Source organism: Nanorana parkeri, unplaced genomic scaffold (genome assembly GCF_000935625.1).
Source record: "Nanorana parkeri isolate BGI_ZX_2015 unplaced genomic scaffold, ASM93562v1 scaffold294, whole genome shotgun sequence".
NCBI classification, from domain to species: domain Eukaryota; kingdom Metazoa; phylum Chordata; class Amphibia; order Anura; family Dicroglossidae; genus Nanorana; species Nanorana parkeri.
In genome coordinates this window covers 1288413-1311470 of record NW_017306562.1, presented here as the reverse complement: position 1 = coordinate 1311470, position 23058 = coordinate 1288413, and the positions used below count along the sequence as shown (strand labels likewise).

Below are 23058 nucleotides of genomic sequence, written 5' to 3'. Positions count from 1 at the left end.
AGTTTGTCATATCTCTATCCAGAAATAGCCCATGTTCAGCTATTACTCCCGATCATCATTTATTTTCTTATCAGTAGTCAGGGGCTCTTTATTCTCACAATTCTTTTGCATCACTAGTCATTTAACATGGTAATTCGTAGTTTCACGGCACAAACTGGACATAGACCTCAACTGCAATAGGCCTTGAGGGTGGAAAACTAGTCTATTACATACGTCAAAAATATGTTGATTTAAATTGAGTGAGTGTCACTTTGCATTAATATATTCATGATTCTTATCACACGCAGGTCACCAGAGACATCAGTTCCTGTCTAATGTGGAGGAGAATAGTCCACCAAATGTCAAGAGGCCAGTGTATGGTGATCAGGTGTCTAGGCCTGTGCTAGACTGCCTTATGCATATGGCTCATCTCTATGGAGAACCTTTTCTTACCTATCAGTATCTGCCTTACATAAGCTACCTGGTAAGTTGAAATTTCTGCAGAAAGCCAAGCAAAAAAAAATCTATTTTACATTGATGGAAGCAATTGAAATGATACTCTGAAGGAATGCTGCTCAACCGTACACCAATATTAAATAGCATTTACATTTTTTTTTGTAATCACTGTTTAGTATTCAGATTTGAAGGACATTTCCGCCAGCTGGTGTACGATCAGCCTGGTTTAATAAAGGAACACACACATGTTTTCCTGTTCTTTCCTGCACACTAGGTTCTTCTGCCTGTGATAAGTAGACAGACCCATAGAAGTCAGTGAAAAACGTGTCATCCAGCCATGGGAATCACAAAAGTGGCAAGATAGAATTACAAATCCATTTTCGGCAGATATGGCTGGTCTCATGTTTATTTCACTTGTATTTTAGCTGGTTGCCTGGATTCCAGCGTTAGCTTCTACTTGTTGCAGAGCCTGCACTGTATAATATAAAAAAACTCCTAGCCTTAGTTATACAATATTACAGCCAAAATGTTGGTTCTGTAAAATGTGAGGCAGAGAAGGCTGACTATAAATAGTAGTCTTCTTATGCACTGGACTTCTTAAAGTGTGTCTTAATTTGCAATAAGAGGCAATCAAGAGTGTGAAATTCGCAAAGAAGAAGCAGGAAGGAGAAATTGCAGTGTTCCTGCTGGCGGCACAAAGTACAAACCCAGGATAAAATTTAGCATTTTCATTTCCTACATTGGCTTTGTAGTAGTACATTGTTTTGTGATTCTTAACATGGACATTCTAGTATATGTTATCCAGGTCATCTTGAATCTTAATGAAAGCATTGTCTTTTATTTTTTTATAATTAAAGGTGCACCGAAATTGAAATTTAAAAAACGAAACCGAATTAAAAAAAATGGTCAAACCGAAAATGTTTTAATTTTTGTCAAATTTTTCAAATATTTTATTTTTATTTATTTTTTATAAACTTTTTTAAATTTTTTTATATTTCTATTAATTTTTTTATTAAATTATTTTTTTTTACTTTCTAAACAGACCCCTGATATTTCCCTTTTTAAAATAGAAAAAGAGATTGAGAACACAGAGTCCTCCATCTCTTTTTTTTCTGTATCCCCTGTTATCAATGAATAAGAATCTTCTGAGTGTTCCTGTTCATTGATAACATGAGGACAGAGTTTGTTTACTATATCCACAATCATGAATGAACAGGAGGAGATGTAGATCACTTCCCATTCATTCATAATTGATACCATATCCTCAATTACGTACAAACACTCAGCGATCACTGATTACCGAGTGTTTGTACCGCTCAGCCTCCTGTGACAGCGCTGGCTGTCTCTGCCCCCACACCTCTCTGCCGTACTGTGAAAGGCTGTTGAGCGGTGTGGGAGACACCGGGCGCTCACAGCGCTCTCCTCCCGCAGCGCTCGATCGGCTGTCACTTTCTCTCCTCCCCGCTGGGACACAGAGCAGCGCCCAGCGGGGAGGAAAGAAACCTGGGATGCGCCGATGTAGCGGCAGGAAAATGGCACTTTCGGCATTTAGCCAAAAGTGCCATTTTCGGCCGATATATCGGTGCATCCCTAATTATAATACAGGATTTATATAGCACCAACCGTTTTCTCAGCCTTTTACACTAAAAGGAAGACATTACAGTTACAATATAAATGTTAAAAGGGCCGTGCCCGTGAGAGCTTACTGTCTAAAAATGACTTATTTCAGTATATTCTTTTATCTTTTTTGTTTTTTGTTGTTTTATAGCAAATGCTGACAGCAGCACATTGATCATGCACACCAAATGAAGATGTATTAGCCATTTTTTTAAAATTTTTCAGCCAAACTATTCAATTTTCTAAAGTAATGTAAATATGTGACAAATGATGCTGTACATATTTCCTTCAGTGTTTGGATACCTATTTTTTTGCTTCTAATCCTAAAATCCTGAGATAGAGGAGATTAACAGCAGGCATAGAAATAATGCCTGCTAAAAAATTATTTCATTGATAAAAAGAAACGCATAACTGCATTAGTGTATATTTTTTATAAGCTTGGAGTTCATTTTTTAAAATCTTCTTGACTGGTATTTCCCATCTTAAATAGCTGACAAGTTCATTGTTCCTTTTTGTCTGAACTTACTGAAACATAGAGCTAATCTACAGGTAGCAGCCAATAAACACCAAAAGCGCCAGCTCCCTGTGTCCAAATGTCGGAGAAAAGTCTGCTAGAATCTCAGAACAAACCGCAGATGGGGCAGCTCTCAGACAGGCCACGGGGAAGCCTCAACTCTGGAAGAAACAAAAGACAAAGAGCGCCTCCATCGCGTGTAAACGCTTTAATAAATGAATTAAACACATAAAATCATAGTCACAAAAATTGAGTTTTTACAGGCATGAATTGAATAAAAATACGAGCAGTTGAGCCCACCGGCTGCTCTTCCTCCCTGAGGTTAGGTTAACGTTTCTGAGGCCACGCCTCCATCATGGTTCTGATGAAGGAGGCGTGGCCTCAGAAACGTTAACCTAACCTCAGGGAGGAAGAGCAGCCGGTGGGCTCAACTGCTCGTATTTTTATTCAATTCATGCCTGTAAAAACTCAATTTTTGTGAGTGTGATTTTATGTGTTTAATTCATTTATTAAAGCGTTTACACGCGATGGAGGCGCTCTTTGTCTTTTGTTTTTTAATCTACAGGTACCCTTGGGAAGGATAAAGGCCTACTGCTAGGGAAGATTGTTTACACTTTTTTTTCAGTGGCTGATCAAATATGGGTATGAGAGTGTGTTTCTGTGAGTTTTAACAAGCCTATCAATGTGACACTGTACATGTGAAGTCTGTAACTGAATTTATATTTCATGTATAGTCAGTTCATCAGTTGGCTTTGTTCACATGCAGGTGGCTCCTAGCAGTGGGTGCAGACTGAACAGCCGCAAGGAAGCTGGTCTCCTAGCTGCTGTCACCTTGACTCAGAAGATCATCATCTACCTTTCAGACACTACTTTGATGGACATTTTACCCAAAATTAACCTGGATGTCCTACTGCCAGTTTTAAGCTTCCTGACTTCCACCACTGTTGGGTAATGTACACTGTATATTATACCGTGTTCTGAACAAAAACAAAAGCCAAAATTGAGGTTACCTAATGCCAAAACTGCACAACAAACTGATTAGCAGATCAAGAGATACTCATGGCTGCAGTTATAAGAAAATGATCCAAAACCAACATTTTGGTCTTATGTTATTAGCAGCCTTACTTGACCCATAGGGAAGCTCTGGAGGTGGGAGGGGCCAAGCTTGACTTTTATAGGAAAATATTGAGCTTTCTCATAGCTTAGGATCTACTGATAATTGTGGCATCATTTTCTAAATTGTTAATCAAGGAGCACAGAATCAGTAGAATTCAGGAACACTGAGTTATACTGCCACTTTTAGGAGAGATTGGCTACTGACAAACAAAGCCAGTGGCCATCCAGGTGTAACCCCTCCCACTCCCATAGTGCTTCAGGTTTATATTAGTGTCCTAGGAAGATCGTCATCTTATCTCCTTGGAGAGAAGTAGACCCATTTTTTTATTAGACATTTTTACTTTTATTAAGACAATTGTTTGTTAGTTATTGAGCTGAGACATGTTATGAAGCATTCTGAATCGGTTGATCCTCCACATCGCCTTGAAAAGCTTTACCCAGACTCTACCAGGACGAACATGGGAGGTCTGCCTGTAATGGTACTTTTGGGTGCTTGGCTCTGTTTTGTGGTGCTCCATAGACACCTTGTGTACTGGTTTGTTACCTGCAGAGTGCTTTACAGGTCCTGGCTATGACTCACCCGCTTATGTGAATCTGTTCCCTGTAGACTCACTGGGGAAGTATGCTTCGTGAGGGACGAAGACTGCCTGGAACGTGATATATTCACTGGGTTCTGCATATGGCACTCTCCAATACTTAGTTACTGTGCTTGTTGGCCAAGACCTGTTTGAGACAAATCTCAACTCAAGCAGTTCTCTTCAAAAGACAGATTGCTTCTTACTCCCTTGTCAAGGCCTTTGCACAAGATGTAGCTCGCATAGTTCCACCTGTATGACCTACGTTGACTCTGTGGGCTCTCAATCTGCTTATATGGGCTCTTCAAAGACCTGTTGTGCAAGTTTCTGATTTGTATTATTTTTATATATTTGCCTGAAGTTCCTTTAATCATTTGACTGCCAAGGATTTGTACTATAAGCAATGGCTCTATTTCTAGATAGCAGCTAAAATGTGGGGTACATCTTGGCAATTGGAGTTAAAACAAGCTCAGGGACTGAAATAGCAGCCATGAATTTATTATAAATTCAATCTGTGGCCTGCTTTTAGAAGAAGTGATCATAGCAGCTATAGTGTTTTTTAGTCACTTGTACAAAGTGAGAACAGGGACACCTCATCACTGTTCTCCTGCTCATACCAATTACAAGATTGGTGTCCTCTTCTGTTGCCTGTCTCAAAGCTAGCTCTTGAATTCAGGATGGCAAGCTGTGTATCTGTAGTTTTATGGTATGCTGTGTGGTTTAGGTATACACTGAAAGAGCAGAAAAAAATGAATAAAAGAGCAATATAATAATTGTTCTTTTGTAACCAATCTGGCTTAAACTTAAAATTTTGACATTATAAATATAAATGAGATTGTTTACTAGGGACAATACATGCAGCTTCCTTCTTTCAAGTTTCTGTAACAGTCCTTAGAACAGTAAGTAATTGTGATCATTCACAATATGAGTGTTTGATGTCTTTTGTCCTCTGAAATAATCAGTTTAACATAAATTACCAACACGAGGGAAGCAAAATGCATTTTAAAAGATTATAGACAAAAGACTATTTCCTCTTTTCAGTGTAGAAATTAAAACGAGAATCACATGTCTGAACACTCCTCCTTCCTAGTTTAATTTCATAGGAAAGACAAATTTATAGCAGGGTTTCATGAGAAGTGGGTACAACTTTGAGTAGAAACTCAAGTGTTTTTCAAATGTTTTACAAGGACGTATCCATCCTTCATGTCTCCTTATGAAAAGGATAGGTAGAGAAACCCTCCGCGCACCTCACAGCAGTCCAGGCCTTTGTAGAAGATGGTGCTCGCAGTGATAACCACGGATGGCGCCGTGCAGACACAGAGTAGAAACAAAAATCACCAGCATTCGCCGATATCATTCAACATGTCCATTTAATTGGACAAAACGTCACGGTAATAGAAGCCAAAGTTTCGGGACCGCACAGGGTCCCTTCCTCAGGGTGAAAAGACGTGACAACATAGAAACATGTAAGAACCACATGTATACCCCCCATGAAGTTTACCAATTACCTGTAAAGCACCTCCCTGTGACATCATCATGGCGGGAAATTTGCCATGGTTAAATGAACAGTAAAAACAAAAAAATGAAAAAGTATATCTAACAATCGTAATATGCCCTACCTGATAGTACGATGATTCATGCTGAGGTTCAGGATGCAGGGTAAGAGGACAGCCAGCGCTAAGAAAAAAGTATGGTCTCCATACTCGCATTGGAGATCGAGGGAAGCTGCATAGATCTCCGCCCCTTCAGCCCAATGCGCACGCACAAACCATCTTAGTCATCTGTTACCCTGGAAATAGGAAGAAGCGTCTCTCACCCTTCTGGAAAGCACATAAGCGGGGACAATGCATTCAGGTGCTGGGTAGAGTGTGGGAAGAACAAGTGAGTGCCGTAGGCTAACACTGAAGCCTGGACATCGCAGACATCTGTAGCAGCCCTGTTTAGTGGAAAACCTATGTGGCGGGGTGGCATACTTAGTATGAGGATCAGTGCAAACTAAGTAGTCTCGAAGAGATCTATTCCCAGAGTAAACTATGTGTGGTGTATATTTTAATAGTGGGGACCAAGGTTCTATCGGCTTTAAGAATATTCGTATTACGTTGTAATGTGCGTTTCACCTGATGTGAATACGGATGAAAATTAGTAACAAAGTATTATTGGGATGTGCCTCCTGTGAGTTTAGGTGCTTGGAACCTGGTTTTTGCAACTCCCAAGTGTATGATCAAGCACATGGTTGGGATAACCTCTATCACTACATTTTTTTATACATCTTTTATAATTGCAATTCACAATCAGTGGAATCTGAACAAATACGCATAACCCTGATAAACTGAGAGATGGGCAGAGAATCTCTCAATCTATCAGGGTGTGCACTACTGTAGGAAAGCAATGTGTTGCGGTCAGTGGGCTTAGTATATAAAGAGGCGATCTGTCCCTAATTGAACACAATCATCACATCCAAAAAATAAATTTTTTGAATGTGACTTCTCGGGGTTGAACACAATACCCTCTGAGTGTGTTGAGATATTGTATAAATATCTGTATGGTATCACTGGGTCCAGACCATATCAAGAAGATACCATCTATGTATCTTGTCCACAGTCTCGCATGTTCGAAGAATTCTGATGAATATATAAACTGATCTTCCAAATACCCCGTGAACAAATTTGCATAAGATGGGGCAGCCTATAGCGGTGCCCTTTGACTGGAGAAAGTACTGTTTCTCAAACGGAAATAGTTGTTCTCAAGCACAGGCCTCAATCCCTCCAAGATTAAAGCAGTCGGAGGGGATGGTGAGTCTCTCCGAGAAAGAAAGTATTCAACAGCCTGTAATCCCTTGGTAGTTGGAATACATGTATACAAAGAAGATACATCCATTGTTAATAACATCCAACCTGGATGGAAAACATCAATGCATTTCAATTTCATAATAGGATCATTTGTATCACATGCATATGAATGGAGGGCTTTCACCAAGGGTTGGAGAAAATTATCTAATACTGAGCCAATGCCCGCTACTATAGGTCTAAAGGTAAGTGGATTATGTCCCTTATGGATTTTTGGCAACCATATATTACTGGCGTGCGGGCATGTTGATTGTAGAGCCATTCGGAGATGCCCTCAGAGATCCATCTCTGGTTCAGGGCTAGATCAACAAGAGATGATAACTTGTCCAGTATAGATGACAAAGGGTCACGTGGGATTGGAAGATACGTGGATAGATCTGATAGAAGATCAGATATGCCCATTCTGTAGGTGGCGTAGTTCATGATGATGATGGCACCCCCTTTATCCGCTGGTTTTATGATAATGGATTTGTCCTCTTGCAGCGATTTTTTAAGGAGTCCAATTCAGCTTTATTCAAGTTAGAGGGACATGGGTGGTTTAAATACCCTCCTCCGGTCAATGATGTTGCGGGTGTCATATCTGACAGTTTTGATGAAAGTTTCAATAGAAGCAAATTGACCGGGTGGTATAAATGAGCTTTTGTTCTTGAACTTGATAGTAGATGAATCGATACCTTTAGTACAGTCCTTATGAAAAGGCTTTCTTTAGACTCAGAGTTTCCTCTACTAAAGTACAGACAAGTTTGTAAACTTATCTGTAGACACATAGGGATCTGTTTTATAAAACAAATTTGCTTATGTTTGTATTCATGCAAAATTCACAAATGTTTTTATTATGTGCGAAATTTACCGGTAACTCTATTTCCATTAGTCTTCCAGGACAGCAACTGCCCGCCCATTGATGCTTGTAGTATTAATGTGATGTGGTGGTATTGCCTGTATGTGCCTTGTCTTTTTCCAGCTTGCCTTCGGTTGTCGTGATGACTGAGTGGAGGAGAGGAGGGTCTTTTAAACAGATTAAGTGACGTGTTTCCTGTGTGTGGGGGAGGAGATTCCATCTCGTGATGCTGTCCTGGAAGACTAATGGAAATAGAGTTACCGGTAAGTCCTAACTCTGAATTTTTCTGATACTTTAATTGCTGATAAAACTCTGCAAGTATGTTCAGGAAGGGAATGGGTAAATGGCAACCACATTAAAACGGACTGCAGTAATTGCTCCTAGAGATGAGGTTCCAGATCTCAGTGGGCCTGTTTGCCTGCCAAAAGCAAATGTCCAGCTGCTGGGCATACGCTTCACGGCAGCCATCAGCATTTTAGTAACCAATGATACATGCTGGCAAGAGTGAGTTTCACCATAGCACTCCTGAACAGATCTACCGGAATGCGTGGTTAAAATTGCTTTTTGCCCATGCGTGTGCACTGGTGTCTTTATGTGGTTTATGGTGGCAAAATCCGGCACATGCTTAGAGGTGGCCGGATTGCACTTACACTACTACTTGCATGGGTTTTTGCTGGCATGTTTCTAACATCACAGTTTCACAGCTACTCCCGTACATGCGCAGTAATGTTACAGACCTGCTACCACTACATATGTGCAGCTTTCACTGCCATGTAGGCAGCAGCAATTTGGGAGCACAGGAGTAGTACTCCCTGTCGCACACCTGATAATGTACATTACAGCGCACATGAATAGGAATATGTGACACACGTCCACATGCCATCTGACCCTGACGCCATCTTGAAGAAGTCCAGAGGGGAATGTTTAGCTTTAAAACTATTTTTTTTTTTTCAGTCTGAAGTTCAACCTGGAACTACAGGGGAAAGAAAAAAGTTTTGCTTCCTGTATTCTTCTTCTTTTTTTTAACTATAGGTTTAATAAACACCGAGTTGCATTAAATTGTCATTTATATCGGTCTGCAGTTCAGCTTTGGGAAGCCAGACTACAAGTCTATTGAAACTTCCCTCCCTGTTTTCCAAACTCTGCCCCACCACCACTCTCCACATGCACACTCACCCCTGCTCTCACCATTCTTCTTTGCCCCTCTCACCGCCCTGCCACCCCTCCTGCTCTCACCACTCTGCAACCCCCACACACTCCTGGGTCCCCTCCCTTACAACTTTGCCACATGCCCACCTCATTTCTCACCACTTGACCTGATCTTGCTCCCATCTCTCACTACTCTGTGCACAACTAGTGCTCTACACACTTTTCCCCCACTTCTGCACCACTCCCCCCCTTCACTCTTTCCCAACCCCCCTGCTCTCGCACCCACCCACTCCTGTCCTTGGCACACTTTCCCTACCTTCAGCAATCCCTCCCCACTGCCACCCCATTCCCCAACACACAACTAGACCTGCATTCCCCTTCACCTACTTGCCCATTCTGGAAGGCTTTGTCTACTGTAATCTGCCCGCACAGCAATGTAAGCAAGATCTGGATAAACCATTGTAAGTTATAAAGTCCCATCGTGGTGGCAAAGGGACTATACAGAGATGCAGAGTGCACTTGTGATCCTCTCTCCTTCAAGTTGTGGTTTAGCCAAACTTCCTCCAGCCCCAAAATGTCATGTCCATACCTTCGTAAAGACCTGAGGCTGGGGGAATATATTTCAAGATCATGAGGTTTTAAAGGAGAACTATCACTGAAAATCACTCAGCCTCATAGTTCTAGCCAACCTGTGACAATGAAACATCATGAATGAAAGATCAGGAAGTGAGCCAACACATACTGTAGCTCACTCACTTCTCGATCCTGTCCCTGCAGAGAGCCGTGACTGTCACTCACGGCTCCCTGCAGAGATTCACCCCACTCCCCTGTCCGATCCTCCAGCGCTGACTGGCGGAACGGACGGGGGAGGGGGCGGGTACAGCTGGCTCTGCCTCTAGATAGGCAGAGCCAGCTGTCACTGCAGCTGGGTGGATCCAGACATTAATGTCGGGATCCGTCCCGGCTGCGGTATACTGAGCTTTGGGTGACGGGAGGACGCCAGTTTGTGTCCTCCCGTTACCCTTAGGAGAATCGTGGGGAAAAGCCCTGACCCCATAGTTCTCCTTTTAACTGTAATTGTTATCCTGTCTGTGGTGTGTAAATCTCAGGACTGGATAGACCGTTACAAATCCTTTTTTGCAGGTACAACCGCTCCCATATATGTATCTCATTTGTGTATTTAGCTAATTGCCTGGGGGCCCGACTTTAACATGCAAAGCAGCTAATCCAGAATTGTTTGATGTGAAGGCAGAACCCTAAAAACTCATTGCTTACCATGAGTTATCGCACAATGCCTGTAATCACTTCACTTAACCTAAGAAACTTGATGTTTTATGTCTGTTTGTCTAGACCTCTGAAACTAATTTTTTTTTGTACAGCCTTTTGGTATTTGATAGAGCTGTACTGCTTCTTTTTCTATTATATGCCTGAGTCTTTATGTGATGAGGTTAGTGTGTTCTGTCTGTGAATATTCACACATACTGTATATAATGGATTAGAATTCTCCAAGGATGTCCTTTTTTATGAGCTATTCTTTGTAGGAACGAATTGTGCAGAATTTATTCAAAGGACCTATTTTCAAACGTTATTAATTTCTATCTACACTGTTTTAATGGAGCTGAGCTTTCTATAGCTCCTAGAATAGGAGGTAGAGTTGTTGGGCAGGATGTACTAAGACCTTTCACAGTGGCTCATTCAGGATAGTTTAATCCAAGCAACACATAAATAAAAGATGATTTATAAAAATTAGGGTAATGTTTTAAGTGTTGCCTTCACTGGCCAGATGCTAGCTTTAATTCTCTAGCCTTTGTTGAATACAGTGACAGCTAGATTCTGAAAGGTTGTAGATAGATATTTGCTGCCTTTTTTTTTCTAAAGCAGCTCCATGTTGCCATTTAACTATGATTTATAAAGGAGAACTATGGGGGTCAGGGCTTTTCCCCATAGTTCTCCTAAGTGTCATGGGAGGACACAAACTAGCGTCCTCCCGTGATCCAAAGCTACAGCTCGCGGTATACTGACACGCCACAGCCGGGACGGATCCCGACATTACTGTAGAGATCCACCCAGCAGCTCCAATATAGAGGCATAGCCAGCTGTGCCCGCCCCTCCCCCATCCGTTCCGCCAGTCAGCGTTGGAGGATCGGACGGGGGGGGGGAATCCCTGCAGGGAGACATGAGTGACAGTCACGGCTCTCTGCTGGGATAGAGAAGTGAGCGAGCGGCGCTATGTGTTCGCTCACTTCCCGATCTACTGAGCCGACGTGTGACAGTTTCATTGTCGCAGGTTGGCTAGAACTATGAGGCTGAGTGATTTTCACTCGCCTCATAATTCTCCTTTTTAAACTAAGAAATACTATGAGAACTTTTCCACTTTTAGTAGAAAGTAAAAACTCCAACTTAGGAGTCTGTGCCTTCATCTTTAGTACCCTCGGAGGCCTCTTCTATTCTTCCTATTCATATGTGTTCTCTGGTGGCCCCTTAGCTCTTGGCAGTCGTTGGCTTTTTTTGCAAAACTAATACAGCACCAGCCAAGAATCCTACTGGTTTCACAGGGTTTAGAAGTAAAATATTATTGTGTCAGCTCTCACTAACACTCCAGCTTGAGCTGATTTGCAGCATCCTTACTGCTGTCTTAAACTGGCCATACACCTATAGATTATCTGCAGATTTTCTGTGGTCAGATGGAAAAAGTGCGACAGATTCTTCCATCTAAGCTAAACTGTGTGAATGGAGGAATCTCCCACTGGCCAAGCTTCAGTATCTTGCTAGTTGGCCCAGCTGGCTCTCAAAATACTTGAACAATCTGCTTGGATGCAGGCAATGTTCAGGTATTTTGGATGCTGGATCTGATTGGTTTTAAAGGAATAAAGTATGTCTTGAGTGGGCTTACTTAACTTCCTCATCGGCAGTAGAACGTCTCATTGGCAGGCGATGAGACATCTGCCTGTTGCTGTAATTGTGCAAACTTGCTGAACTCTCCTGTTTACATCCTAGTGACCTTAATAAGGTTTAGTCCTCCTTTTAGGAACCTCTACTTGAAAACATTTTTGACAAGGCCACAGTAAAGCTGTCATTTAAGAAACTTGTGAGTTGTTATTGCAAGTCTCCTTTTGAACATGCTAGCTACTAGGCTATATCAGCTCAGCTAAGCTGGCCCCCTTCAATCGGCACAAACAAAAACTCCAGTCTGTTTCTTTAGTGCTACGTTTGTGCTGTTTTGTGCCGCAAAAATTAACATTTGTGCTGCTTTTATTTTAAAGATAATAGCAATTGTTTGTTTCAAGATGATGACATCGCCAGGCCCCCTACAACAGCAAAAAGACATGAAACTTGCTGGTTGGTTAGTGCTACGTTTGTGCTGGTTTGTGCCATTTAAATCTCCATTCTATCTCCTTTCGTTGTCAAGTTATTAACCATTTATTAAAGGTCACCCAGCCCCCCACCACAGCCAAAAGACACAAAACCGGACTGGTTGGTTAGTGCTACGTTTGTGCTGTAAAAATTAACATTTGTGCTGCTTTTATTTGTAAGATAATAGCAATTGTTTTTTTTTTAAGATGACCTTTGGTGACCTTTAATAAATGGTTAATAACTCGAAAACGAAAGGAGGTAGAATTAGAGATTTAAATAGCACAAACGTAGCACTAACCAACCAGCCCGGTTTCGTGTCTTTTGGCTGTGGTGGGGGCTGGGTGACCTTTGGTGACCTTTTAATAACTTGACAACGAAAGGAGATAGAATGGAGATTTAAATGGCACAAACATAGCACTAACCATCCAGCAAGTTTCATGTCTTTTTGCTGTTGTAGGGGGGCTGGTGATGTCATCATCTTGAAACAAACAATTGCTATTATCTTTAAAATAAAAGCAGCACAAATGTTAGTTTTTGCGGCACAAACGTAGCACTAAAACAGTAGTTTGTTTGTGCCGATGGAAGGGGGGCCAGCTTCGCTGAGCTGGCTATATCTGGCTTTAATACTTATGGGTTACAATCCTGGGATAGGTATGAAGCAAATGGAAGTTAGAATTCTTTATCTGTATGCTTCTTCTGTGTTGCTAACTCTACAAAATATAAACTTAAAGTGACATTAAACCCTCAGATTTTTTAACATAAATCAATACTGTAATGTGTGCCTTACTGTAATCCATGAATGTTTCCCTTCTCTTTGCTGCTCTTCCTTTTAAGCATGAGAAGACATCCTCATGTCTTCTCATGCTTGGGGAGAACTTCCCTTTTCAGCTCAGGGCCTCTTCCTGTAGTGCTGGCTCAGGTTACAGGACTATAGAAACGTATACACAGACACCGTGTATCCATTACTAAGAAAAGGCAGTCTGCTGCAAAACAGAAGTTCTGCAGAGCATGAGAACAGATACAGATTTAAAAGGAAGAGCAGCAAAGAGAAGGGAAACAACTATGGATTACAGTAAGGCACACATTACAGTATTTTATGTTAAAAAAAATCTGAGTGTTTAATGTCACTTTAAACATCAGCCTTACAACCATTTTAACATTTTCAGTAGGAAAGGGCAGCAGTGGCAGCTCACGTTTTTCTCTCAGAAAATGCATAATTTAAAGTGGTTTTAGACTTGGACAACCTTATCTTTCAAGCAGTGCATGTCATTTGTGAATGATATAGCACTCTCTATGCTGTGTGATGTAACTTTAAACAGAGGTAGAGGTACTCAAATGCAATTTTTTAAGATTTAACTCCAGAGGTTAGTGTCACTTTTATTAATAAACCATTTCTAAGAACATTCTGGCCATGTTAAATTATATGTTTTCACTGCAATGTGTTTGTTAATCAATACAGTATATCACTTTTTGATAATCAGTAACTTGGTAGCACTAGCTACCTACATTTTCCAGTGTTGTGGACTGTTTTTCAGCACTAGACATAAATACTCGAGTTTAAGGCCATATTCATACTGTATGTAGTGACCTGCATTTTTCTGCACAAGTATACAGGCCACCACTAGGGCACATAGAGAACAATTGTTCTCTTTGTGCTGTGGTCACACCACAATGCTGGTGTGATGTGTGGTGCGGAAAACTGGACGCATGCTGCTTTTTTGCACAGCGCATTGGATGGCGGTCACTGCAGCGAAGGTCACAGCTAGGACACATAAAAAAATAATAAATTGTATTCTGTGTGCCCTGTTCATATAACAAGGCATGTGTAATGTGCAGTGCGGAAAAACAGTTATGCTGCATTTTTCCGCAACCCACCGCAGCACCTCTGCACTGCTGTGTGGAGACCTGCATGGAATGCACACTTTGTAAATAAAGTTAAAAACAAAAGTAAACAGTGTGATGTGCTGAAGCAGGCATCACACTGTCCCCAGATGGTCCTCACACAGACACTGGTTTTTGCGCTAAAACTCATTGCTGTGCGGGCTAGTGTGAACAATCCCTCAGAGCGCAGCCCTGGTGTCTGTGTAAGGTGCAAATGGGGGTGGTGTGTAGCTGTGTTTTTAGCGCATAACACGCTTTTCTTTCTTTCATTTTACACCTTTTTGAGGGTGAACACTCCATTCAGGCCTCCACAGCAGTGTGACATGCGTGTCACAAAGTGTGGTGCATTGCGGAAAGGTACCGTATAAGTGTATTTTTCCACACTCTCATTACACCAGCATTGTGGTATGAACAGGGCACACAGAAAACAATGGTTTTCTACTCACTTTGTGAAGATGTTCACCAGGACAAATAGAAGGGGGAATCACTGCAGTGGGGACACATAGCAGCAATAAAACCTGACTGAGGATGTAACAGTTCTCCACTATCTAAATATAAAGAAATGTTTTGCCTAGCGATGCTTTGAAATTCAAATCCTCAAGCCTGTAGGAAATGGTAACCTTTGATGCTGTGAAGGCTTCTGATATTGAGTTGTATTTGCACATGCACTAAACTGTTTTTCTCTAACAGGTTCCCAAATGGCCCTCAGGCGCGTCTAGCTTTGTGTGTTAAGTGCAGCAACCTTATTTCCCTCATCTGCCTGCGAATAGGGAGCGAAATGGTCCAGCAGCATCTTGGTGATGCTCTCAGAATCTTCTTCAGCAACTTCACTGTAATGCAGGAAATCCATCAGCAGGTATGATGCGGAACAATACTGGAAAAAACCCCCCAAACAAATGTAAAGTGTTTAATGGAAGTCATTCCGGTCTTGCATACTAGGAATTTTCCATCATCAGAATTGAACAATCCTGCAGTGCAACCACAGTGTCATTGCAGAAACTATCCTACAGTAATCACCTCCACTGATCTAAAGTGTATTTCCATTTTTGCAGTCAAATTAATGTTCCCATCCACACAGCATACCTGGGGAAAAAAATGGTTTCTAAAATATATATCTAACCTTCCTGATGTCTCTGTGTAGCCAACCTTCGGACAGACTGCAAGTTTCTCTGTACAATTTCAAAATGACAGTAAACTGTGGCTGTCCCCATAGACTGAGGACACGCTGAGCTTCCTCTCATTAATATACAATGCTTTTAGAACGTTAACCCTTTCTTAGGACAGACACTGTTCAAATCTCATATACAAACAAACATTAGCCACCCCAGCCCCCTTGCATTCCAGAGGAAAATTTCAGAGGGTTATTAACAAAAGGGTGAAGAATTTGGGGAAGGCAGGACAAGGGAACAATCTAGGACAACATAGCTGAACTAGAAAGTGAGCTGAATTGGAGAAGTTTCCAAATCAGCTATGTTGTCCTAGATTGTTCACTTCTCCTGCCTTCCCCAAACTCTTCACCCTTTAGGGAATAGACCCGGCAGTTTACAGAAAAAAAATTATTTCAGAAAAGAAAAACATGTAATAAATATAAAGTTGGTGTTATCCCAGTTTGGCAGGAAAAGTTGAAATACACTTTAAATGAACTAATAGTGAATGTTGAAAATCGTTGGCCAGTATTTTGACATATTGTTTTGCCCTGCAAGTGTGAGATCTTAATCTATTTGAAATTAGCTAATTCCTAGGAAAATCAATTTCTCCCCTAAATAATGCTAAAAGCTTCTGTTTATACAGGTGCATTGTATGTAAAGCCTAACAATGAACATCTCTTATTTGCTGTTTTTAGTATGGTGAATATAGTACGTTCTCAAGTTTCCAGGCAGAAAGAACAGTAAAAGTGCAGTCAGGGCACTGGACATACCTCTAGGGGCAAAATTGAAGTGAAATAGTTTGATAAATATATGTAATTATAGCAGATTACATTGTATTGTGTGTAAATGTCATGTTTTCACTTTTGAATTATCCGCTGGCTCCGCCCCCCACTGTGACGCCCGAAAACGAAACTGAAAGCCGAATGCTGGCATCGGCCGGGCGCACACAGCAGAGGACACCGCGGGCTCGCAGGGACAAGGTAAGTGACACTTTTGTGCTATCCCGAGATGTGGCTCGGGGTTACCGTTCTTGGTACTGAAAATTAATCCCGAGCCACACTCGGGAATACCGCCAGGTAGGTTAAAAACATTTTATGTCTGTTTTAATAAGTGCAAAAAATACCTGCGAATCCTGTCGGAAAGCTCCTAACACATCTTGTGTTATCTTAAGGAGCCCAATTAGCCCTCCTAGTTCTTATCTTCATACTGCAGAATGATTAGTCTCTATGAGGACAATAGGACAGGCATAATGTGTCAGTAGCTTGAAAACAGAAAATTGGGCATGGCTGATACTACTCGGTCTACAACAGGACTGTTAACCAGCCAACGAGGGATTACAGGCTGAGAGTGTTTCCGGGACATCAACTGCTATATTTCTGTACATGTAGGCTTTTTACATGAGTAAAACATGGGGAAATGTGTATGTATTGCAGAGATGTACTATTTTTTTATTTTTTTCTTCCTGACATACATTTTTAAACTTGCTAGTGTAGATGAATATGAACTGATCAGTGTACAGTAAACTCTCTGTTATCCGGTATTCAGCTAACTGACACTCCCATCTAACCGGCAAAAAAATAAAATAATCCCATGCACTCTGTTCTGCCGATCTGCCACCTTTTTAGGAGAGGTAGAGTGGGCTCTGGAGCATGGCCACGTACAGCAACAGGCTGAAAAGTGCTGGATTATCCTGGGAATGAGTGTCTGACTGGTCTCTGAAAAGTGCTGGAAACGGGTGTCTGATCGATCATTTGTGAAAGTGCTTCTATCCTGTGAGCAAGTGCCACTTAGTGATCACTCCCAGTACTGCAATGCATTGATAATAGTTTAGAGTACAATATACTGTTGTGGTATAATATGGGGTATAGCATTAGTTAAACCCATTTTTAATAGTAGCTCTCAACCAACCAGAAACTTCATTTATCCAGAATCTACAAATCCCTGTGGATGCTGGATAACGGGGAGTTTAGTGTAGTATTATTATTTTTTTTTAAATAAAAAAAAAATACAGTACATTATATAAGATAGCTTAGCCAGTTATTATACTCCCCTTGCATATCTCTAGCATTACATGGTAGTCGGGCCTTCCTGGTAGGCACTAGTGCTACTAAGTGTCAAGGTAGTCACCTGCAGTGTCCAATGACCATACTTTAAGTATGCACATGCGCATGTTAACTGGACCTACCGGGAAGCCTACCATTGTAGCCGGCACCCAACTCTGGGGTGGAAATATGTTATTGCTCTGTACATTGGAATTCTATGCATATACCATGCTCTGCTTTGTAACCCTGCTACATTTTATATTTCAATAAAAATGTATTTGAAAAAAAAAAAGATAGCTTGGCAAGTGATGATGCTAGCTCCATCCTCAACTTTTCAAGATTTTGATAACAGGCTCATATTTTACTCATCGCTCCTATAGAAATATTGAAAAGATTGTCATTCCGCCATTCATTTGCCAAGTGCAGACAGAACAGACTATGCCTAAAAAATGCTTTGCTGTGAAACCTGGCTCCAAGCAACTTCTAGAAGAGCAATTATTATGTAGGAATCTTATCTGAAGCATGTCTTTTTAATCAACAGAACGTTAAGGGTGCCCCTGACAGAAGTGTATATGCAGCTGATGACTGTTTCCCCATCAGCTTTCAATGAATAGAGGTTGAGAAATGTGCTTTTGTCCAACACATAAATACTGTCTCGGAGACCAATTGTTTCTAAGCACTGTGGTGTGTGCAGTGAAAGCAAGTTGCAAAGAATCAAGGTCACTTGACTGAATGCTTGTCTGTGTTTGTGTTTCCATGTTTGAATTCTAGGGCCTGTCTGCAGAGATAACAAATGGTCTGGAGCCATGCGTAAAAAGTGTCCACTGCTCAGATGGAAAAATCTTACCTGTGGACCTGACTTTAACTGAGGAACTGGAAAAAGTATACAGTGCAGAGATGGCATATGCCACATTCATCCCATTTACCTGTCTCATAGGTAAGTGGCAGCCATTGAGGCTGCAAACTAACATGTAGTCCCAAAGTAACCCGGAAAAGTACATGGCATATGCCACATTCGTCTCATTTTCCTGTATCATATGTAAGTGGCAGCCATTGAGACTGCAGACTAACCTGTTCTTCCAAGGTAACCAGAGGACAAGCCTTCCTACCTTCTTTTTTCAACATACCACAGGTACACCATTTCTTTTATAACATACTGGACATGTATTGTAGGGCTAATATAGCATTTACCCTTCTTGATGATACAGGAAAGAGAGTGAGTTCATATGTGTGCCTTAGTAAACTCACTTGTAAAACTTCCTGGTCACTTCCACAGGCAGCCAAATGTGCACCCCCTTCTCCTAGCCATGTATCCTAGGCTTGGTTACCCATCCTGTGGGTCTGGGACTGACATGGAGAGTATCAGCTGAGAGTAGGGAGGGAGAACCGGTAACATACGTTCACTGATCTCCTTTCCCGTGCATGAACCCAGAAGCGTCTGATGGTGTCACGTCTGAACGGTCATTCCGCGGCCTCTTGCTCGGCTTCATTGAAATACAAAGGTGTGTAGGTGTAGGGATGCACCGATACTAGTATGTGTGCCGATGCCGAGTATTTGAGTGAGTACTCGCACTCGCCCAAAGGCTCTGATGCCTAGCCCGATACTTGAGCTTCCGGTATCGGGAAGCCGGGCAGCGAGTCATTACACACTACCCAGCAAAACAAATGGCAAACGCACTCATCAATTCGTTACCAGCTTTACAGCAAGGTGCACATGGAAGGGCTTCAAACAAAAACTGTCTAAGCGCTAAGGTTAAAAGCAGAGGTTTAGATACACGTCTTCTGCAGAAAATGTGAAAGCCGCACCGCCACGTCAAGGCACCTCCATATAGTGCGCTCCTAACTCTAAACTGAGAGTCTCCATCTTGGAGCACATGGGTGCAGGTTTGTCAGGAGGAAGCCCAACCTTACAGGCACACTGCCCGGCTTCCTGATTGGCCGGGAAGCAGGCTCCCTTATCACTTGTGACAGAGCATGGAGCCGGCTTCCCGGCCAATCAGGAAGCCGGGCGCCGTGTCGTACAGCGCCCAGATTCCTGATTGGCCAGAAAGCAGGCTCCATGCTTTCTCGTCACCTGGTGATGAGAAGCATGGAGTTGGCTTCCCTGCTAATCGGGAAGCCAGGTGGCGAGTCTTTACACGCCGCCCAGTTTCCCGGCTAATCAGGTGGGGAGTCAATACACGCCGCCTCGTTTCATTAATGGGACTTTCGGTATCGGCGAGTACTGAAAAAAAAAAATATCGGTACTCGATACAGTAAAACCGGTATTGGGGCATCCCTAATTAGGGGTCACCTTAAAGAGATGCCACTAAAGTGCTATTACATAAGGGGCTTGAAAGCAATAAAGATATGTAAATGAAAAATACAAATCTAAAACAATAAAGTTAAATCAAATAAATGCAAAAATACTTTTTTTTTTTTTTTTAAAGGCTGCCATTTACATGCACATATTTACACGCGTGTTAGGTGCGCATATGTACGAAAACAATAATTAGTTATCACTGCACACGCCTGAGTGAGAGCAGTAATTCTAGGATCATTATTCTCAGTTGGCTCTAAATTGAGAACCTGTAAAGACTTTTAAAGTGTTGCCTACAGATCATTTTGGGTGCTGTAATTTTTTTCCCATTTCTGGGGCGCACACAAATTTAAATATTATAAATTGATATATGCATGTGTTTTTGTCTTCAAGGTGATGTTATTAACCATTTGGTACCAAACCATGATTTAATATGGAAGCTTACAATGGTTTATCAAGAAACTGTTATTCCAAAAGGGATTGACAATCGGTCACCGCCCTGCGAGTACACCAGTAGAACAAGCTTCTCTCTTCACAGGTTTGAGGAAGACGGTCAGTCTGGCACTTTTGGAAGCGTCATGGTTGGAAACCGCATTCAGGTACCAAAAGACAGCCAGCCATCACAGTCAAAGTCAACCTGTCGCAGCCCTGTAGCCGAGAACTTCCAGTGTGACGATAACACCCTTAAACAGGACCTTCAGAAAAGTGCCCATGGGCTATGTGGAAACTGGCTGGCATACTGGCAGTATGAGATTGGTGTGAGCCAGCAGGAACCTCATTTTTACTTTCACCAGATCAAGCTACAGAGTTTTATAGGCCACTCTGGAGCAATCAAATCTGTTAAACCTCTTAGCGGAGAAGATTTCTTTCTAAGCGGCAGTAAGGACAAAACGGTGCGGTTGTGGCCTTTGTACAACTATGGCGATGGCACCCGGGAGATTGAACCACGTCTTACTTACACGGAGCACAAGAAGACGGTGTTCTATGTAGGCCAGCTGGAATCTGTGCAACAAATTGTGAGCTGTGATGGAGGAGTATGCATATGGGACCAATATTCAGGTATGAACAAACGCATTGTTTGTAATCTGGTGATATGGTGCAAATAATCCTATCGGCATTAATAACCTGCTCACCACTAGCTACATCTGTATAGAAATAGTAGATATGGCTATTACTCTATACATGTATTTCTCCATTTTTGTTAAATGATGAACCATTTTATAATGGTAATCAGTAAACCAAATTGAAACCGCGCTCCCAACTGTTAAATCTATATAGAACCTAAAAAAAAAGCTGATCGCTCTTACAATCGTTCACTACCACAAGTGCTCAGTGCTGAAAAAGTGTCTACAAAACACCTTCCTTACATATGCCATTAATAAAACGCCATTAAATAAATGTTTGGCTGTGCAATTAGATGAGTAAAAGTGATAAATATCTATGACAATAATTAGCAAAGATAGAATACAATTAACAATATCACTGGATATCAAAATAGATAATTAAAGGAGAACTATGAGGTGAGTGATTTTCACTCATCCTCGTAGTTCTAGCCGGCCTGTGACAATGAAACTGTCACAGGTCGGCTCAGTAGATCGGGAAGTGAGTGAACACATACTGGCGTTCGCTCACCTCTCGATCCTGTCACTGCACTCATGTCTCCATGTCTCACTCATGTCTCCCCGCAGGGATTCCCCCCTCCCCAGTCCGATCCTCCAGCGCTGACTGGCGGAACAGACTGGGGATTGGGCGGGTACAGCTGGCTCTGACTCTAGATAGGCAGAGCCAGTTGTCACTCACGCAGGTGGGTGGCTACAGACATAATTGTCGGGATCCGCTTCAGCTGCGGCGTCTCAGTATAACTTGCTGCCTGCCTTCCTGATCAGCTGTAAAGCTGGCTCCATGCTGGAAATCCAATCAGGAAGCTGGGCGGCGAGTCATTTCCACCCTCCGGCTTCCTGATTGGCCACGAAGCTAGCTCCTTGGTGACGAGGGAGCATGGAGCAAAGTTCTAGTATTGGGAGCTTTTGGAGATTTGAGGTTGTGGATTTGGGGTTCTTGGGGTTTTCATGAGCTGTAAGCCATAATCATCACGGCTTGAATTATCTTGCTTGGCATGTAATGAGTCTATTTCATATATTAGTTTCACCTTTTAAGTTGCATTAGTGATATAAATGAACTTTGCACGATATTCTAATCGAGTTTCACCTGTGTTTGTGTGTATACATACATACATACATACATACATACATACATACATACATACATACATACATACATACATACAATTTGATCAAAGTCTAGTCTTTAGTCTTCTAAATTAATTCATCTTCTGCCATCTAGTGGCTGATTTTGATATAGCTGCTTCTTCATAAGCTGCACCATTATGTTACTTTTTAAAATAGCTTTTGTTACTGGATTAGTCCAGTGTTTTTTTTCTTCGCCATTCTCGGTTGCTTTTAGATGTGTATTTTGGGTCAGTAACCTCTTTGAGTACCCAAGACCTGCAAATAAGAGCTTTCTGACCCATGGCAGTTTGTTTTCAATTCAAAATTCCTTGATGGTCTAGAGATTTAATTGTGCCCTGCACAGATTTAAGACTCCCTGTGCCAGTTGCAGCAAAGCAGCAAAAACAAAAAAAACCTGCTAAACAAGGAAGAGGTTTTGCTTATGTTTGATAAGCAAAACCTCTTCCTTGTTTAGCAGGTTTTTTTTGTTTTTGGGGGTTTTTTTTCTTCAATATTGCTGATGTGACTTGCCAAAAAGCTCCAAAGGAACAGAACAATTGCGGTTCGTAGGTATGCATTTTACCAAATTCCAGTCCTGTTTTTTTTTAGTTTTTTCAATGTGTTTCTTTCAGTTTTTTTGTGTTTTCTTTCAACAGTGGAGTCTTCATTTTAAGCCCATTGTCGCTCATAAATAAACCAGTGGTATGGTCAGACCTTGACACTTCACCTTGGAGTTCACCTTTTATCTCTTTGCAAGTTTTCCTTTAATGTTTGTCTACCATTTGCCTTATCTTTCTGTAAATTCTAGGTCAAATTTCCCCTTGCAGCTGTGTCCAGGGAGGTTAACTACACTCCCACTGACCTTAAACTTCTTAATATTTACTACTGTGATCGCAGTAACATCAAGCTGCTTGGGGATGGTCTTAAAGCCTTTACCATCGACGTGCTGGTCTATAATTTTTCTAATCTCTTTAGACAACTCTCTTCTCTGTTTTTTTTTTTTTTTTTCTTGATGT

General features: G+C 41.6%; 1 protein-coding gene across 1 annotated transcript in view; it reads left to right on the top strand.

Annotated features, from left to right (window-relative positions):
* WDR81 (WD repeat domain 81) overlaps positions 1-23058 on the top strand; it is a 46256-nt gene that overhangs the window by 5937 nt on the left and 17261 nt on the right. The window contains exons 3-7 of the mRNA XM_018557655.1: positions 288-463; positions 3333-3514; positions 15016-15181; positions 18287-18452; positions 20208-20873. Coding sequence (XP_018413157.1) covers positions 288-463; positions 3333-3514; positions 15016-15181; positions 18287-18452; positions 20208-20873 — 1356 coding nt within the window. The remainder of the gene's footprint in view (positions 1-287; positions 464-3332; positions 3515-15015; positions 15182-18286; positions 18453-20207; positions 20874-23058) is intronic.